The sequence below is a fragment of the Eufriesea mexicana genome, unplaced genomic scaffold, assembly GCF_001483705.2.
Source record: "Eufriesea mexicana isolate 0111107269 unplaced genomic scaffold, ASM148370v2 scaffold294, whole genome shotgun sequence".
NCBI classification, from domain to species: Eukaryota; Metazoa; Arthropoda; class Insecta; order Hymenoptera; family Apidae; genus Eufriesea; species Eufriesea mexicana.
The window spans coordinates 466,640-483,658 of record NW_016908489.1 but is presented as its reverse complement, the minus strand read 5'-3'; the positions used below and the strand labels follow the sequence as shown (position 1 = coordinate 483,658).

Below are 17,019 nucleotides of genomic sequence, written 5' to 3'. Positions count from 1 at the left end.
TCCCTTGCGTCTGCTGGTACCCGTCGCTCTCGGTGAATTGGTAGCAGGTTTCTGAACGTTACCGACCACGTCGGGTTTTCTCAGGTCCAGGGGTGCAGCCTTGGGCTCAGTAGACATACTGTCCCGCTGATCCATCAGACTGGACGTCACGGGAACCTCGTTCATCTTTGATACCTCGTTGTCGAGAGACTCGTCGGTGATACCATTCGGCGTCTTGCTCCCGTTCACGCACCTCACCACGAGATCCTGCGGCATGTCCTCCGACATCTTCTCCTCTTCTATCACCTTCAGATAGTCTATCAGCGTGGTAGACTTTATTCGATCCAGTTGCTTCTCCGCACTGCTCTCCTCGAAGGTGGAGAAGTGCGTGAGAGGGAAACCAGGGAAGAGCTGATTGTACGAGAACGCGATCGCAGACTGGTTCTGCCCGACGCCGTTCAATCCACTCGCGGAGGTCACGTTGTTCGCGGTATTCGCACTGCTTATGCCGTTCATAGGGTAAATCGGCAAGTGGTGACTGACCGGCGAGATCTGAGGCGGAACCACGAGCTGAGGCGACGACATCGGGATCTGCATGTTGTTGTTGATCGTCGCGTTGTTGCTCTGACCGATGTCGTCCTGAGACTTGATAGACTTCTGCTTGGGACCCCGTCGGGTGCCGTAGACGTCGATGATGGGCAACGGGTTCGGCGAGCCGTCCGCGTTCAACACCATCGCCGGCTGATGCGAGTACTTCCTCAGATGAAGCTTCAACGAGTGACAGTACTTGGTAGCGTAGGAGCAGTTGGCGCATCTGTACTGATAAATGTTCGAGTGGGACTTGAGGTGGCTATTCAGCATCGATTTGTTCACGCACGAGTAGGAACACTTGTCGCATTTGAACGGTTTCGAGCCGAAGTGATTGCGCAGGTGGTACTCCAGGTGATGCTTGTACTCGGTGACGAAAGGGCACTTGGGACAGGTGAGCAGCTTCTCGGCCTTGATGTGGCCGCGACTGTGCTCCCAGAATTCGAGCTTCGTGATAGCCACGAAGTTGCACTGCTTGCATCTGAAAGTCTTCACTTTACCCTGCGAGTTCAGTCTTCCGATTCTTGCTCGGAACGTTCGCCCTGGGTCGGCGACGATCTGTTCTCGTCTTGGAAGGATCCTGGCGGCATGGACAGCTGGCTGAGCACCGACTTCACGAAATCCGGCGTGTCGCACTTGGTCGTGCAATGCGTCGTCAAGTGCTCGGTGAAGTTTAACCTGCGAAAGGGAAACGTGTCCTTTGAGAAGCAAGTTTCCTCGCCGCGTCTTCCTCCGTTTTCGTATCGTTGCGCAAGGTAAAGGAAGAACGATTTACCTATTCAACGTGGTGAAAGCGCAAATAGGACACTGCAAGATGTCCTGGCCGAGTTCCACGTCATCGTTGGATGGTTTGACCGTGCTGGAAACGACGTCTATCGCCGGTTCCGGCTGGTGCTCGTCCATCGCGTGATGCCTCGTGTACTCGAACATACTCTGCGGACTGTAGTCGAACGTGCTGCACTGCATGTTATTCGAGTCCTGCGAGGTCGCGCTACCCGGCGACAGGCTGCAGTTTGCCGTGGACGACGATCTTCTGCTTCTAGGTGACACAGAGTTGCTCGTGTAGTGGTCAGGTGACACACCTGAGTCGTTGTTTTTGTCTTCGCTCGGTTCCTCTTTCTGCGAAATGAAGAAGGCAAAAGTCACGCGTTTCATCGATCCAATTCATTTCCCTCGTGTACGATAAACACTCTGGCTCCGAGAGAGCGGAAATAGACCAGAGATGGAAAGAAAGTTTCGAGAGCGAAGTTGCAAGATGGAAAGCAAAGCTACGAAGAGTTAACGGAGTCCATCGAGTTAAGCGAAAGGACATTTTGTCGATCCAGGAAGGGGAAGGAAGGGAGGGAGCTGCGGTTGGGGGATGAAAAAACGAGAGGGTGAACGAAACGGGGGATGCTAGCGAAGAGAGAGAGAAAGAGAGAGAGAGCGAGATGAATAAGTTAAAGAAGAGAAAGGAGGAGAAGGTCGGATCGGTGAGGGGTTGAAACGATTACTCACCACGATCCTATCGGCGATACCCCAAGCGGGCGTGGTTGGCGAATGGAGGGGATGGCGTTGCTCTTCGACAATGGTTTGTTGCTGTTGCTGCCGTTGCTGATTTGGCGCGTGTACCAAAGGCTCCGCCGCGTCCCAATTCCCTCTCATCTTGCCACTCTGTTTACCAAAGTAAATAAGAAATTATTAATCGCGTCTACCTTTCTCTCCGGATTTACAACGCGTTTAAACAGAGGCTCAAACACGGCGATTAACGCGACCATTCGCGAATGATCCTCGACACAGCGAGACACCCCGTTACCGTAAAATTCGAACCAAGAGAGAAACAAAAATTTTCCTCACGGATTAGGACATTAGGAAGGATGGAAAGATTCGACCGTCGGGGGTAGGAAATTTGTATGGAATAAAGAAACAGGTGGAAAGATTGGACTCGAATCGATCTTTGTTGCAATACGGTCGAAAAGGGTTAGCGTCTGCGACGATTGTGCGAATTTCCGCGAAGAAGGGTACAGACCGTGGCAAATAGCCTGTGCCTATTCTAAAGCAAATTCCGGGTAAAATCATTTCACGATGTTTGCCTGTTGTCCCCGTCGTCCTTTCGCCTCGCGCGCACTAGAAGACCGAATCCTTCCCGGCGTATGGAATGCTCTGGCTAATTTATTCAAAGCAAAGCAACGAGTAGCGAAATTGTTTCGATCGGGGACCCGTGTGTCATTCACGGATTCCGGGAAACGCCAGAGACTATCCTACGATTTCTTGCCCGAGATTTACGTTACTCTCCTAATCGATCCTCGACTCCTTTGCTCGCGCGTATCTTACGAAAACCGATCGACTCGATCGATCCTGTGAATTCGATAGAAATCGAATCGCGTTTACGACGTGGCGCAGAATAAAAGCTGCAGGATGAAGTTAAACTTCGGCTAATAAACGAAGGCAAATTTAGTGTGTCCCTTCGGCCACTGTCCAAAGGACGAACGGTACTAGGGTTAAGGACTACCTCGTTTATTCAAGTAGAGCACGCTTAAAAGCCCGCAGAGAAGACCGAGGTTGGGAGATCCCGCTTTTGACTTCTGCCAGAAATCTCATTGTTCCTTCACCCCGTGCGACGGCGGTCGTAAATAAAATTCAAAAGACAGTTGATAGCCGAAAGTTGACCCTCGTAACAACGAGGTCTCGCCGGGATAAGCCTAGCAATTATGCTCGAGCAATCGCTGATCCAACGATCGAAGAATCTCGCGTCGACCATTCGCTGCGGAATTGTTTCGGCGACGCAGGAACGCTCGCATTCCATAGCAAGAACGCTTACGAGTCGATCAAAGCGGACTCCTTCGTGCTCGTTCGAACAGGGAGAAAAAAGACTTTGGCAAAGGTCGACGGGAGAGAGCCTTTCGAAATTCCGAGCATAATCACAACAGTAAATAGAAAAGCTACGACAAAGGGACGGAACAGGTACGCGTACTCGCCGACACATACGACTTACTCGAGACCAACAATTGCGAATAAAAATACCGTCGTACATGCTGAAACTCGAAGGATCGAGTTGGATAAATTTAATTTCGCGATTAAATCCTGGCTAATAATCGCGACGTAATGTTTATTTATGTACGTGTATTTCGTGTCACACACGGACACCAAAGACGATGAACGCGTGTACGCGTGTAAATTTTAAAAGGCCGAGGGCACGTTGCGGCAAACGCGGATTTCAGGCCGATCAGGGAAAACAATCGGCGAACATCAGCCGCCGACTACGTGTCTCTCCGTCCGTTTTTAATTTTAAAAAACAAAAAAAAAGAGGGAAAACAAAAAAGCAAAAAAAAAAGGAAAACAAAGGAAAAGTAACGGACAGATAGGACGGCGAGATTCGCGACCAAATTCACGAGGAAACATATGTACAACGTTTGTTTTTCCGATATCCTTGTTGCTCCCGACATGTTGAATTTTCTCCGTGTTTGTTTCTACCGATCCCGTACACGATGTCATTGCCGTACGTGGACACTTTTCGAAACACGCGAACTAAACAACGGCCAATTTCGACACGTATACCTCGACAGGATAGTCGATGGTTCCCGGAAGGGACTGGGAAAGAAACTGAAAACCAACGTCGTTACGACTATGTACGTTCGACACGACACACGCGCGCACCAGGGATCGAATTTTATTTCATCCGATGGAACAAACGAGCAGCGTAAAAAATGCGTGATCGAGCGCGGGTCTATGAAAACACAGGCGCGTGCGAGAGAGAAAAAGATCCCGTCCGTGGATCCTCCCATGGATCATCCAAAATGATACTGATTCGCTGGATACGAAGCTTCGATCTTCCTTCTTTCGCGATCACCAACCGATCCACGGACGCAGGATCGTCGGGCTCGTAGTCACGTTTAGGTCACAAACAAACACGTTCGTTCACAGTAGAACCGAATTACGGAAAATAACGAGTGGACGAACCTCGAACTCGGAGTCTCCAGCTTCCTCCAACTCTGGAGACGAGGCGTTCAAGTTGATCCTGGATCGGCACTATCGGCACTGACTGGGAAAGAGGAAGAGGGAGAGAGATAAAAAAGAGAGAAGGAGAGAAACGGAGATAAAATAGACGTAACAAGTGAACACGACTCCTCGACCCGGCCTCGAGTTCCGCGTGAATGCTCGAGGTCGACTGACAACGTCCTAAGTCCCAAAATGGAATACCGGCTTATTTGTGGATCGTGCCGAGAGGGCAGCTACCCTCTCCCTACGGCCGAGACCGCTTGTCCAATCGCAGCTAGGCCATCGTCCGGATTCATAAAGGTTTTTGAATACCCCACCCTTAACCACGCCATGGCTCCTGCCGATTCCACGCTCGCCGCACTTTTTCCCTTCATCCGCGCCCTCTCTCGACCCCTTACTTTTATCACTCGTCCTCTTCCAACCTCTTCCAACGTCTTTAAACCTCTCCCAAACTCCTCTTTATCATCCTCCCGTCGCGTCAACCCTTTTCCAGTCCCCCTACCACACACACCGATGTTTCCCCGGCCATCGCGGATGCTCCTTCCCGCTCCGGTAGCGCCCATGCTCGAGGTCGCTGCGAGTACGCAATGTTTGTATCGTATCCACGGAATCGATTTCGATTATTTACAATTTTTTTACCCACCCGAACGCCGCTGTTTCTTCTCGTCACGTTCGAACGAGCCTCGCGAATCTCACGGTACGAGGAAGAACGGAGCTGGAGAGCGAAGTAAGGAGTTCTGAAATGCGGAGCATGGTGTAATTAGCGTCGACGATTTCGTGTTCGGGGAAAGAAAAGGAAAATACAGCGTCGATACGCGTGCGCACCCTTTTCTTTTTCCGTCCGTAGACAGTCTGTGCTTTCTCTCCCGTTAGACGGATCGCACCCTTTCCCCCGGCTCGGGAAAACATCCAGCAGGACCATTAAGCCCGAGTCCGATGATCCCGGTGTCGAAAATTACCGGGGAGACGGTGGAGGAAAACTCTGCGAGTTTCCGTTCCACCGAACCGACCACGAGCAAAAGGGGATGAAAGGGGAGCAGGGGAAACGCGCGAAAGTCCCGACGGAAGAGTGAAATTCGAGTGTGTTTTCCGTGTCTTCTGGCAGGAAATGGCATGCGAAAGCGTGCCCTTGAGGCTGCTCGTTTCGAGGCCCGACGTCTTTGACCAACAGGTACACAGGTCTACGCTATAAATCGTCCTTTAACCCTTTCGAAGCTGGGCGGGGGAGGAAAAAATCTGGAGGCCGTAAAGGCTTCATCAAAAAATCCCCTTCAACCCTTTCTCTCTAATCTGCTTTTCCAGAAAACGGACCCGGTTCCTCCGTGTTTACGACGCTTTTACAGTTACGCTGTTTTCGTGGGCTGAAAAAAGAGAGGGGCGTATGCATTTCTAACTGTTTACCCGTTTCTTGTCCATCCGGAGAACGCGCAGTAACCCTTCATCGACCTTGTTTTCCCGAAGCCGACAAAAAGCCTACTTTCCCGCCCGTAAACTCTCCACTCTCGAGGATTTTTATGTTCCGTTATAACGAATTACGAATTACGAATTGCACGGCAATAAATCGAGAAAAATCGAAGATTTGCCAAGTTTTCCGCACCCTCGACCCACGTTCGTTACCCTGCGATCCAGTTTTGCATTCCCCGAGGCAAGGCTTCCTAGCCTGTTTACGACGGGCCGAAAATTAAACGTAAAACGCAATAAATAATCGTGGTCTGGACGTATTTGCTGCGACGCTCAAGCGTCTTCGCACCCCCGTACCCCTTCGCGACGGTACCCCGACCTCATTGTTCTTTCCGCTCTCGCCGTGGTGTACGGAGTAACGTTTTCGTCATAAATACAACGAGAGTGGAAACGCGCGGGAACGTTTGCTCGGACGAGCCAGCGACAATCAGCCGTGGTAATAAATAACGCGATTAGCCTACCATGTTCTACATTTCCAGCTACACCGGTACGAACCCTTGAACAATCGCCTCGACCCACCCGAAATCCAGCTACGGATACAGTCCACGTTTACCCAGCCTTTCAAACTTCTCTCCGCATTGTTCTATAATCCTTTCTTTCGCTTTGATTTGCATTCCAGGCTCTTCGAAAAATCGTCTTTCCCATTAGCCCGTGAACAGACTCGCGCGAACTATGTAAACGCCTCGCTTCGAAAATTGCCGAGTTCGCTCGTCTTCCTCGTACTTCGAGGCAAAGATCAACGCCTCGTGTTTATTCTTCGCCCGACTTTTTCGACGATATTGATTGCAGGCACGATTAACTTGGAAAATTCCGGGAACCTATGAATAGAGGGTAATAGGACTTCGTGCAAGTTTGTGTAAATTCGCAAAGACAATAGAAGGGTACGCTAATCAGGGCGGAATCGACCCACCGCGCTCGTAAGAGGACAAAAGATCGCAGGTCTAAATGCACCCGTTCCAGGAAGGAGCGATTATTTTTATTGTGCCACCTTCCACACGGTCGAAGATGAGTGTAATTGGATTTCCGCTATTTCGGCAATGAAAAAACCGCAATTTATGAATGGACAATAAGCCGCTGGCCGGAGTATTGTAGTCCTCGTGTTTGTATCGGCGAAATCCAATTAGCTCGATCAATGCGCGCTTCCAGGCTCGTCCTCTCAAATTGCCGCGATCTTTTCAATCCGTCCATACGTTCGTCGAAAGTCAAGAATGTTCGTGAACGACCAAACATCAGGTTTCAATAAAATAATCAAGTCGTTGAGAAAGAGACATAGAGAGAGACTCTAATTTCTCGATCATCCACGAAAACGTTGGATGTCCCATGGAAAATGCTAAACGTCCCGTTACTCCTTGACAGGGTCGTAAAAGGTGGTCCGAAATTACGCCAATCGGCACATTTTCCGTGCACGTTTGTGGAATACCGGGTCACAGTTTTCGAAAATTTACGAGACGAAAATTTAGTTTTTATTGTCGCCCCTTTCCTTGCACCGAATGTACTGTTACTTTGCTAACGGGGTTAAAGCAACTTTCTCTCCCGTCTCTGCCTTTTCTCCTCGTCCTTTCGCCTATTTTCCTCGGTGTCCTGCCACTTTCTACGGAATTGCCATTTTTCCGAGATCGCTCAAGAAATGTTTAATGAATTTGCAAAGGGCAGTGGACAAAACGAAAATATATACCCCCCGCGTGGGGCAACTCTTTTCCACGAAACGGAAGAATTCGCAGGATTCGCAGGATTCTTACGGCCTTTAGTAATGGTAATTCGAGCGAGTAGGCTATAGCATTGTTTCAAAGAAGGAACCAAGGGTGTTCACCCTGTCCAACGACCCTTTCTTTTCTTTATACGCGTACCCTCTCTCTCTCTCCATGCCATCTGCCTATGCCATTTTACCCGCTCGCCATGTTTCCCGAATCCTTCAGCAACCTATATAAAGTCCCGACCGCGGAAATTCAACCGGGTTAGAAATTCTCGGTATTAGATAATGAGTTATTGTAAAATTGCGAGCGAAATTTACGGCACCGGTACTGGCTACCTGGGGTACCGGCCAATTTACCTTCGAAAAATTAGAGCTCACCGAGCCCACCCATTGGGACATTTCTTCTACCACGTTTTTAATTAATTTTTAATTAATTTTACAATAGCGAACAGCTTTTAAACATTATTTTCTGTACGATCTTGGGTAGCATAATTATTAAGGCAAATAAATCGAGGATAAATTTCTTGGGCGTGATTTTCGCAAAATTCGTTGGAAAACCCGAAACTCTGGAAAATTGTGGAGATGTGGGGAACGGACGCGTGTGCTTATTGAGAACTCCTTCATTGTCGTTTACTCGCGATGACTGGCAGGGGCGTAGGTTACCAGACGCGTGTCCCTCCCCCCATTCGGTCCTCGGAGAGAAACTTTCACGAAAATTTTTACGAGACGACGGTCTCGAAATTCATGCAAAAAAGTCGATCAGCGGAAACGCCGGGAAACGTGCATCCCCTTACCTGAGCGTGGGTGTGTCGAGGCACGTTTAAACAGCTGCTCCCTAACCCCTTTCGCACCCCTCTGGAGGCTCTCGAAATTTCGCCAGGAAAATATTTTTCCGTTCCGCCCCGCGGTAGCCGCACGACAAACACGTTCCCCTGCAGAAAAATGATTTTCTGTTACGCGTAACACATGAATTCTTCTTACGAAGATCACTTCTTCGTGTCCCATTCGAGGAGAAGTCCTAGCCCAGTCGGTCGTTCCCGATCAGACGGCGAGAATTTCGCGGAAACAGGACGGTAATTTTCCAACAGCCGCGATAATCGAGGAACGCCAAGAATGTTAACAGTTTTAACGAGCACTCGTGAGTAAACGAGCTGGAAAATGCATAACGAGCGCGTTATCACGATCAAACTGCGATTCATCGGGTTTTTCAGCAGCCTTTGACTCATCGGCCCGGCTAATGCGCTTTGCTTTTTTATCGCTGACACGTTGACCCCTGATTCCTCGTCGTTAACCAACGTCGTTTCGTATCGATTCCGACCCTTTACGCAAACAATGGGTACGGCCTTATTTACCACTCGAGCACGGAAAACAGCATGTTTTTCCATCGGCCTCGCAAAGAAACTCGTACCACCGCGCGTTCCGTCAGTGTTTAAACTGTCAGTCATGACAGCGTTCCCTCGATACCTCGTCGTTTGTTCGAGGAAACGGGGTGTGACTCAATGTCCTTTGATATTTTTAAGAAAGCAAGGTGCTTCTCCCGGCATTATTATTTTTCCGCGAGGGATTAGCCGCAAACCGTTGCACGCTAATCTCGCAAGCCCGAGAACGAAACAATGGACGGTCGTTATCGTGTTTGGACATTGGCTGTTTACCTCGCAAACTTTCGGAGGAAAAACAGCACGCAGTCGTGGTTATTTTTTGGGTAAGATTGAGAAAAATCGGCTGGGGACTTGGCAACGAGGATGACTCGCGTTTGCAATCGAAGTTTCGAGCGAAACTCGAGTATCTTTTATACTATCTACACTGAAGTACGCGTAGAGGTGAGAAGAGAATACAGGTAGCCCCCCTACAACACGGCATCCTATAACACGGTTTCGCTCCAACACGATAAGAAAATGGCAAAAACCTTTGTACAACACTGTACCTCTACATGAGCAGTGACGACGAAGAAATTTATTAAATTAAAGTTGCGTTAAATTAAAATAATGTTTTTGTTCATTTCTTTGTTTTGTGTTGTACATACGTTTATATTTTCAATAAAAATTAAGTTGTTTATATAGAATTAAAGAAAAAATTTGTTTCTAGTAAGTTTTCGAAACGTAATCCTCCTATTTGTATTGGCTCTGGGTCTCATACAACACGGTTTCACATAACACGGTATTTTCTAGGAACCTATCTACGGTGTTGTAGGAGGGTTACCTGTACGTGAATAAAGAATAGAGTAACTCTTTGAACCCCAGTGCAATGAGTAAGTACCGAGAATCGTTTAATACGCGGTGAAAGAAAACCGTTTCTTGAGATTTTTTAAGGGGCAGCCGGGTTTCCGAGAAAACGAGCGGAACGGTGAATGAGACGAGGACTCGTGCCCCGAATCCTTGTTCCGGACAACGGTCCAGGGGTCCGAGAACTCGGCGAGATGAATAGAAAAAAGCAGAACGGTGGCCGAGGATGTCGTGGAGGCATCGGCGACCGGCCGTTCGCGGCTGCAGCGCAGCCTGCATCGCACAAATGGCGCCCTTCTATAAGGACAAACAACTGACAGCTGACCCACGCTCGTGCTGGCTTGACCCACACTCATGGTTCATCTGCTTCCCTCTATCTCGCGGTCTACTCGCAACTCCTGATCGCGATATCAAACGTTTTTTCACGAGATCCAACGTTCCATACTTCGTCGACTATTCCTCTTCTGTAGCAAGGTTGCATACTAGGTAGAACGTCGATTATGCAAATCGAATTTTGATTACATATGTAATTGTCCGATTACAACTCAGTCAAGTGGAAGATTCTGATTTTAATTTCTTAATTTGGCTGAAAATTTTGGAGTATGTTTACCTTGACAGATGACAATTGACAGGGCACAGCTGTATATATTTGCACAGTTCAATATTGCTCTCTCTTGTATAAATATAACTTTGCGTTTAATTGTTAATACTCTGTCACTTCACTGTGAGAATAATTCCGGAAAATGGTAGTAATTGGTGTAGTAACTGAAGAAATACCGAAGCTTCGAGGCTCTGATTGGCGCCCCTAAAAATATTTCCTGCCCACAAAATATGCTATTAAGGCGAATTTCCTTGTAATTATAGCTAATACTTTTTCTACCCGCCATGTGTATACTTAAATCGAGGAATTGGAATTAGAAAATTCGCTAGACGTGGTATAGATTCGAAGATTTCTTTCTTTTTCCAATTACAACTAATTTCGTGTTAACCCTGCTGAGCGTTGTCACACTTTTCCGTATCAGGCATTCGTTGTTTCTCTTTAAATTGACGAGTTCTTATTATTACACGAAGGTTCCTCGTTTCGCGTATCTTTTATCGACATTCAAGATTGTAAGGACGATCAGATTGGAGGAATACAAAATTACGCGAAACTTTTAATTCGCTTCTGTCAGAGCGATCATCGGAACATACTCGACTGCCGATTAATTCTTATAATTTTTCTACTGCGCGCACATATGGTCCCATAGGATAAGAAAAAGGTGCAAGCAGCTTCTGAAAGATGCTCGATCGATCGTTCGCCTCGAATAGAAGCCTTCCACGGCTCCAGCCTGGACATTAATCTCACTTTGCCGGACATCGAGGCATTTTGTTAGGGAAAAAAGGAAAAAGAGAGGAAGAAAGAAAAAAATGGCGTCTGAAAGAGACCCCTAAGTGACGACTTGGCGGTCAGTGGTGGTGGCCGATGGCAGTCGCTTTTCGAAATGGATTTTTTTTCTCCCCTGATGCAGCCTGGCCACCCCGCGTGAAACGGTGCGTGCGGAGGCTGCCTGCGGATCGAAGGGCTCTCGATATTCAGTGGCCGAATCCACTCCGTGCCAGTTCTACCCACAAGTCCGCGTGTTCGTTCTTCTTCGACCCCCTCGTCTTTCCCAGCCCTCGTCCTTTCTTCCTTTCTCCCCGGCTTTTTATGTTCCCCGTAAATCGGGAAAACGGGCAGCCCTCTCTTTTCTCCTCTCTCTCTCTCTCTCCCTCTCTCACCCTCCCTTGTTCTTCCCTTTTTTCCTCTACCCTCCTCGCTCAGACCGCTTTTTCCGAGCGCGTGGCGCGACTCGCGTCGCGTATAATAAACACACACTCGGGGATCGTTAGCCGGCTGTCAGCCCCGGAACAAAACGACCCCGTGCAGCCAACGTGAATCGAGAGCACGAGAGGAAAAAAAGAGAAAAAAAAAGTGTAGAAGCAGATTATTAGACGGAAGGAACAGGTTTACAAAAAATTCCACTCACCCCTGGAACGCAGGGAGTCGATCCGGGCACGCGATGAGACCAATTTTTTCTCCATTTCCCTTTCGAAGAGCGCAAGGTGTATGAGGATATCAGCTCTATAGATTTTTTCGGGAGTCATCCCGCCGGTTTTTCCCTCTCGAATTACTCGTAATAACAGGGAATGCTCTTTGTAGCATCTGGCTCGTGCCTCTCTCTCTCGATGCTCGTTTTACAGATCCCGATCTTGGGTTTTCCTTCCTGGTTTCTTCCTCCGGTTTCATGCTTTTCTATATCTTCCCGACGATCCCTCCTACGACTACCCTCGTTGTCCATGGAATCCGCAGCTTTTTTACGCAATCGAAGAATTCTCATAGCCCATGTGTCGCAGCGAGATTAGCCGGGAGCCTGTCTCGTGTATCTGGAATCTGCAAAGATATCGGGAAATTTCGAATGCCAGACCGGTGTCCCGACGCGATTCCCTCGGACACGGTGGAGACGGCTGCGAGACGAATCGGAAGGTCGACGTTCGCAGGGCGATTTTCGCGAAGGGCGCGGTGCGAAACGGGTGCGAACGCGCGGGAATGGAAGGGGCGAGGCCGATGACGGGTCCAGGATCGGCTGGACAGGATCGTAGATCGGTTACGAGCGGTGCGACTCGTAACCTGATAAATAAGAAAGCCGGGGGTCACGGTACCACGAGAGGGGTCAACTATTGAACAATGCCGGGTGCGCGGCCTTTTCACCCCTGGGTTAATATGCGGGCGACTAAACATCGGCGCCGGACAATGCAAGATTTATAGATGGAAGCATACGTGACCATTGTCCAGCCAGATTCCGGCCCTAGGCGGCCGAGAGATTTTGGAAAACGGCTGCAGCAGCCGTCCGTTCTCCCGAATCCGCGACGATTGTCGGTGAGAAAGCCTGGAATCGCATTTTCACCCCACATTACCGGAAAACCGGACACCCCCGGTGCATGTGCGACCTTAATGACTGACCGGGCCTAATAACCAAACGTTGCCACGTATTTGTGCACCCGGGAAGCTGCATCCGTCGACCAGAGGCTGTGCAGAATTCCCCGATCCTTCGTGCATCTCGACGAAACTTCGTCGAATCGCAAATTCGTTATTACACCGAAGGATGGGAAACAAGAGGAAGCGTAGATCCCGAGATCTCTCGATCATCGCGACTGACAGGCGTGCAAGGAAGAACCGCGTAATCCTCGGGTCGTTACAACGGATTTGCACCGCTGGATAGCTCCGTTCGAGGATGGTTTTTGGCCACGGCGCGTAATCGGATTTCTACGAAACGAGGAAAGCACGCGGTCCACGTGGAGCTCCGATCATTTTCATTTATAGGCTTTTTTTGTATCGACTGGCGAGGGGCAAGTCGGCCCTCAAAGGGCGGAGCATGGGGCCGCTGCACCCTCCTGGCACCCTATGCCAGAGGGGTGGACAGGCGGGAGAAAAGGGAGGTCGCAGTGCGGCCAAGGCGCACGCGTTAATTCTGGCCACTTTTCAAACCTCCTGACCCTGCTGCTTTTTTTCTCTTTTTTTCTGCTTCCTCCACTTCCTCTTCGGAATTGCCACGTAGTCGCACGAATGCCTGGAATAGCATTGGATTGTTCCAATTTAAATGCACTCTGGATATCTCTCGAGGGGGTCTCCCGACCAAGAATTAGGAGAAGAGGCACCTTTTCGATCATTTTTACTGGCGAAACCGTAGGAGTTATTAAATGCAACTCTTTCGTCATTCATTGGTACGTGTTTTCAGAGAGTTCCAAATTTTTTTCAACGAAAAATAGTGACAGTTTTGAAGGTGGCTGATTCCTGGCGTATTCTTCGTCAGAGAGCAATCTCTTCGGTAATGATACAGTTATGATCGGAACTGAGAGGTATAAAACATTCATAGATTTAGAAAAATGGCGATACTTTAGAGTTTCTTTCGCTTCTTGTCACTAATTTCATGACAACAAATTCACTGAGTTGTATTTACTGAGTTCAGATAAGCGAAACCTTCACTTGAGAAGCATATCTGTGTTTAGAACTAAGGTCCCAGTTGGAGAACTGCGGAAAAATACGCAAATTTCGTATGGGGTCAAATGATCCCTCATGGTAGGGAAGGTAGGTAAAGAATTTTTACCTATAAAAAAATAAGCTACGAGAAAAACGAAAAGCGAGAAATGGAATAATAGGATGATATAAGAATTTGCAAAAAGTCAAATGAGCGAAAGAAATAACAATGAATGTACAATTTTAAAACAAGTTTTAAAAGGGGTCATTTGACCCCGCTTGGTACGTTCACTGTTAAGTCCGAGTAAAGATAGCAAATCAGATTTCCTGCCATAACGTGATATCTGCTGAATTACTATTTCATTATCCGCGTATATGCCTGATCGCGAAATGAGATCTGTAAAGTGTCTTGGAATTGGTTCGTAATGTTCTTCGTCTCTAGGTAAATCTAGCTATTTCATCTCGAACTGTAATCATTCTCAGACCCTTCCGAGTAAGTCGTCAAGCGTATTATGATTTGCACTCGTTAGATTTTCGTAACGATTTTGTAACGCGAGAAAATCCGCGAAAGGGAGCATCGAACGTCTCCAGGACTTTTTCCTCTCTCTTCCTTTCTCCTCTCGTCTTTTTGTTCCGCTGCCACGACACACGATACGACCCCAAACGCGTGCTTTCCCCGTGATTTCCGCTTTCCACCTCAGCTGCGCCTCTCTTACCCTATTTATAGAGCCATTTTACGTATATATCCGACGATCTTGAAAGGAACACGGAACCGGCGCGCGCGCCAAGGTGCCCGCCAGTAAATTTCCCGGGGATTCCCGAAGACACGCGCCGCCTTGAGGAACCGCGCGCTAGTCTACCTCCTTCGCCACTTATTACGCTTAATCGCTGCGCTAAGCTGCCTCCATGTCAGCGAGGATTAGCGCCTCTTCCACGATGCTTCTTCGCCGATCTTCCACGATCACCGATCCCCCGCAACTCTTTCCTTTCCTTCGATCATACGATGATGACATGCGAGATAATTCACTGAGTTAGGCCACTGTTAACCCAGTGGTTCGTCACGGAGAAATACACGTGTAGGTACTTAAAACCATGTGTAAATCGGTAACACGTCGATTTGACATATCGACGTTGCAAGTATATAAACATGAACGTGTGTGTGTGGGGGAGAATATGACAGAGTGTTCTCAACACATTGACTGTCATGCACCTATACGACGCGTTCAGGCCATGATAAAATTATTATTCTTTTAAAAAAGCGGAAATTATTAATGTCCTTTATTTATTTTATTTATTTACATTTTTAATAAATAGTTAAAATAAATCAAATATAAATCGGAGAAGATAGTGTTCTCAGTCACTGGTGACCACCGGTGGTAAGGACACTCTGTGATATGAACGAGTGCTCGCTGATAAGCAATGGATTAAGGGATCCATTATGATCCTTCGTAAATGACTGCTGCACTTTTTCCCAAAGTCTGCTGACAGGGTATTTTTCGCAGATCACCGCGACGAAGGAGCAACGCGGTGGTGGAACGACGTTTAAATGGAAAGCTTCGACAAAGGGACCGAACCGTGGCCATTTAGAATGCGTTTTAATGCACTGCATCCGGACGACCGTGAAAAGTGGCGAGGATCGGAAAAATACGGATAAAAAAGAGGAGTCCCCGGTGCAAATGAAATCCGCATCGCGAGGGACGATCGATCGATCTGCACCGTCATCCCACGATTGTTGGACGCCCATGGACGCCGACATATGGACGATTCTTAACGAGCCACGCGTTTTTCCGAAAAATCCTGTTATACGAATCGTACTCGGGATGCTGGGCCAACGGCTCACAGCTGCGTTCGGAGTATATCAAAATTCGGGGGATCTTGAACCGTGCGAGACTTCATTTTTCGATAAATTCCAGGAAAATACGCTGAATTAACCCGTTGCACTCGGCGATTTTTTAGTTACAGGAAAATAATAATTCGAAGACTTTCTGCCATAAGGTCGACGATATTTTTGAAACGGCAAATAAGAAATCGTGTGCAATTTAAGACGTAGGATTACTTTACTTCGATATTCCACGAATCGTTGGGTAATTATAAATTTGATACATTAATTAACATCGATCTTTAGAATCTGATTAAATGGTGACTGAGAGAGCAAAGGGTTAAAATTTGTAACTATTCGCTTAAAGTTAAATCTATGAAAGGAACAGCGAATGTTAAACATTTGGACACTTCGGTTCGAGTGTCGATGTCGTGCACGAGCATTTCGATGGGGCGTTTTGAAAGGGTAAAACAGACTTCAACGGGGCGGTATAAAGCCCCTCCTGTGAAAGGATCACCTGTTGCAGGGAGGGCTGTTTTAATTTTTTTTAGTCGATCTCGCGTTACAACCCGCTTGCACAATGGGTATCAACCTGTTGAAAGAAGGGGGATTTTTTGCTTCTATTAGACACGGGGCACCATAGGGGAAGCTTCGAGTCGTTTTTTCTCTATCGAGCTTCTGCGATCGAGAAGAACCACCCCGTCGGATCGCCGGGGTGCAAGTGCAGCTACCTGCAAAAATGCTCAGCGAGCTTACCAAATCGTCCTATCGAAATCGCAACGAATTTTATCTCGATATCTTTTATTCTCCGGCAAGGAGAAAAGGCAGGGAATATTTTCAATCTGAAAAAGACAACCCTTTCCCTCGTCTTTAGAACAAAAAATGGTAATCCGGACTCAGAGAGTCGTAGTCTTCTCTGTGATTGTCCACTGTCAGATCCTTCGCCCCGATGCTTAACGTTTTTTCCGGGAAATAAAATTTTTTCCAACGCAACCCTTCACCGTTAGCTCGCAAAAAGCGCGTGCACAGGGTCGGGATGCTTTCACTCGCGATGAACAGCGAGGGTACGCGAAGGATTATCCGAGGTTCTTGCGTGGCACGGAGCTTTTAAGGGCACTTAAAAAACTGCGGGCGCGGACAATCCAAAGCCCTGAATACTTTCTATTGCTGAAAGGACATGCGAAGAAAGGGTTGAAAAAGCCCAGGTAGCCAGTCGCTAATCTCTGTCCGGCCCCCGCGGACGCTTTTTTACCGGTCTAACTCGACGGGGTACCGTTTCTGCTTT

General features: G+C 48.0%; 1 protein-coding gene across 1 annotated transcript in view; it reads right to left on the bottom strand.

Annotated features, from left to right (window-relative positions):
* Hb (hunchback) overlaps positions 1-2,211 on the bottom strand; it is a 2,801-nt gene extending 590 nt beyond the window's left edge. Inside the window, 4 exon segments of the mRNA XM_017911830.1 lie at positions 2-1,089; positions 1,092-1,245; positions 1,343-1,686; positions 2,065-2,211. Of these exon segments, the coding sequence (XP_017767319.1) occupies positions 2-1,089; positions 1,092-1,245; positions 1,343-1,686; positions 2,065-2,211 (1,733 nt within the window).
* Between the last annotated feature and the right edge of the window lie 14,808 nt (positions 2,212-17,019).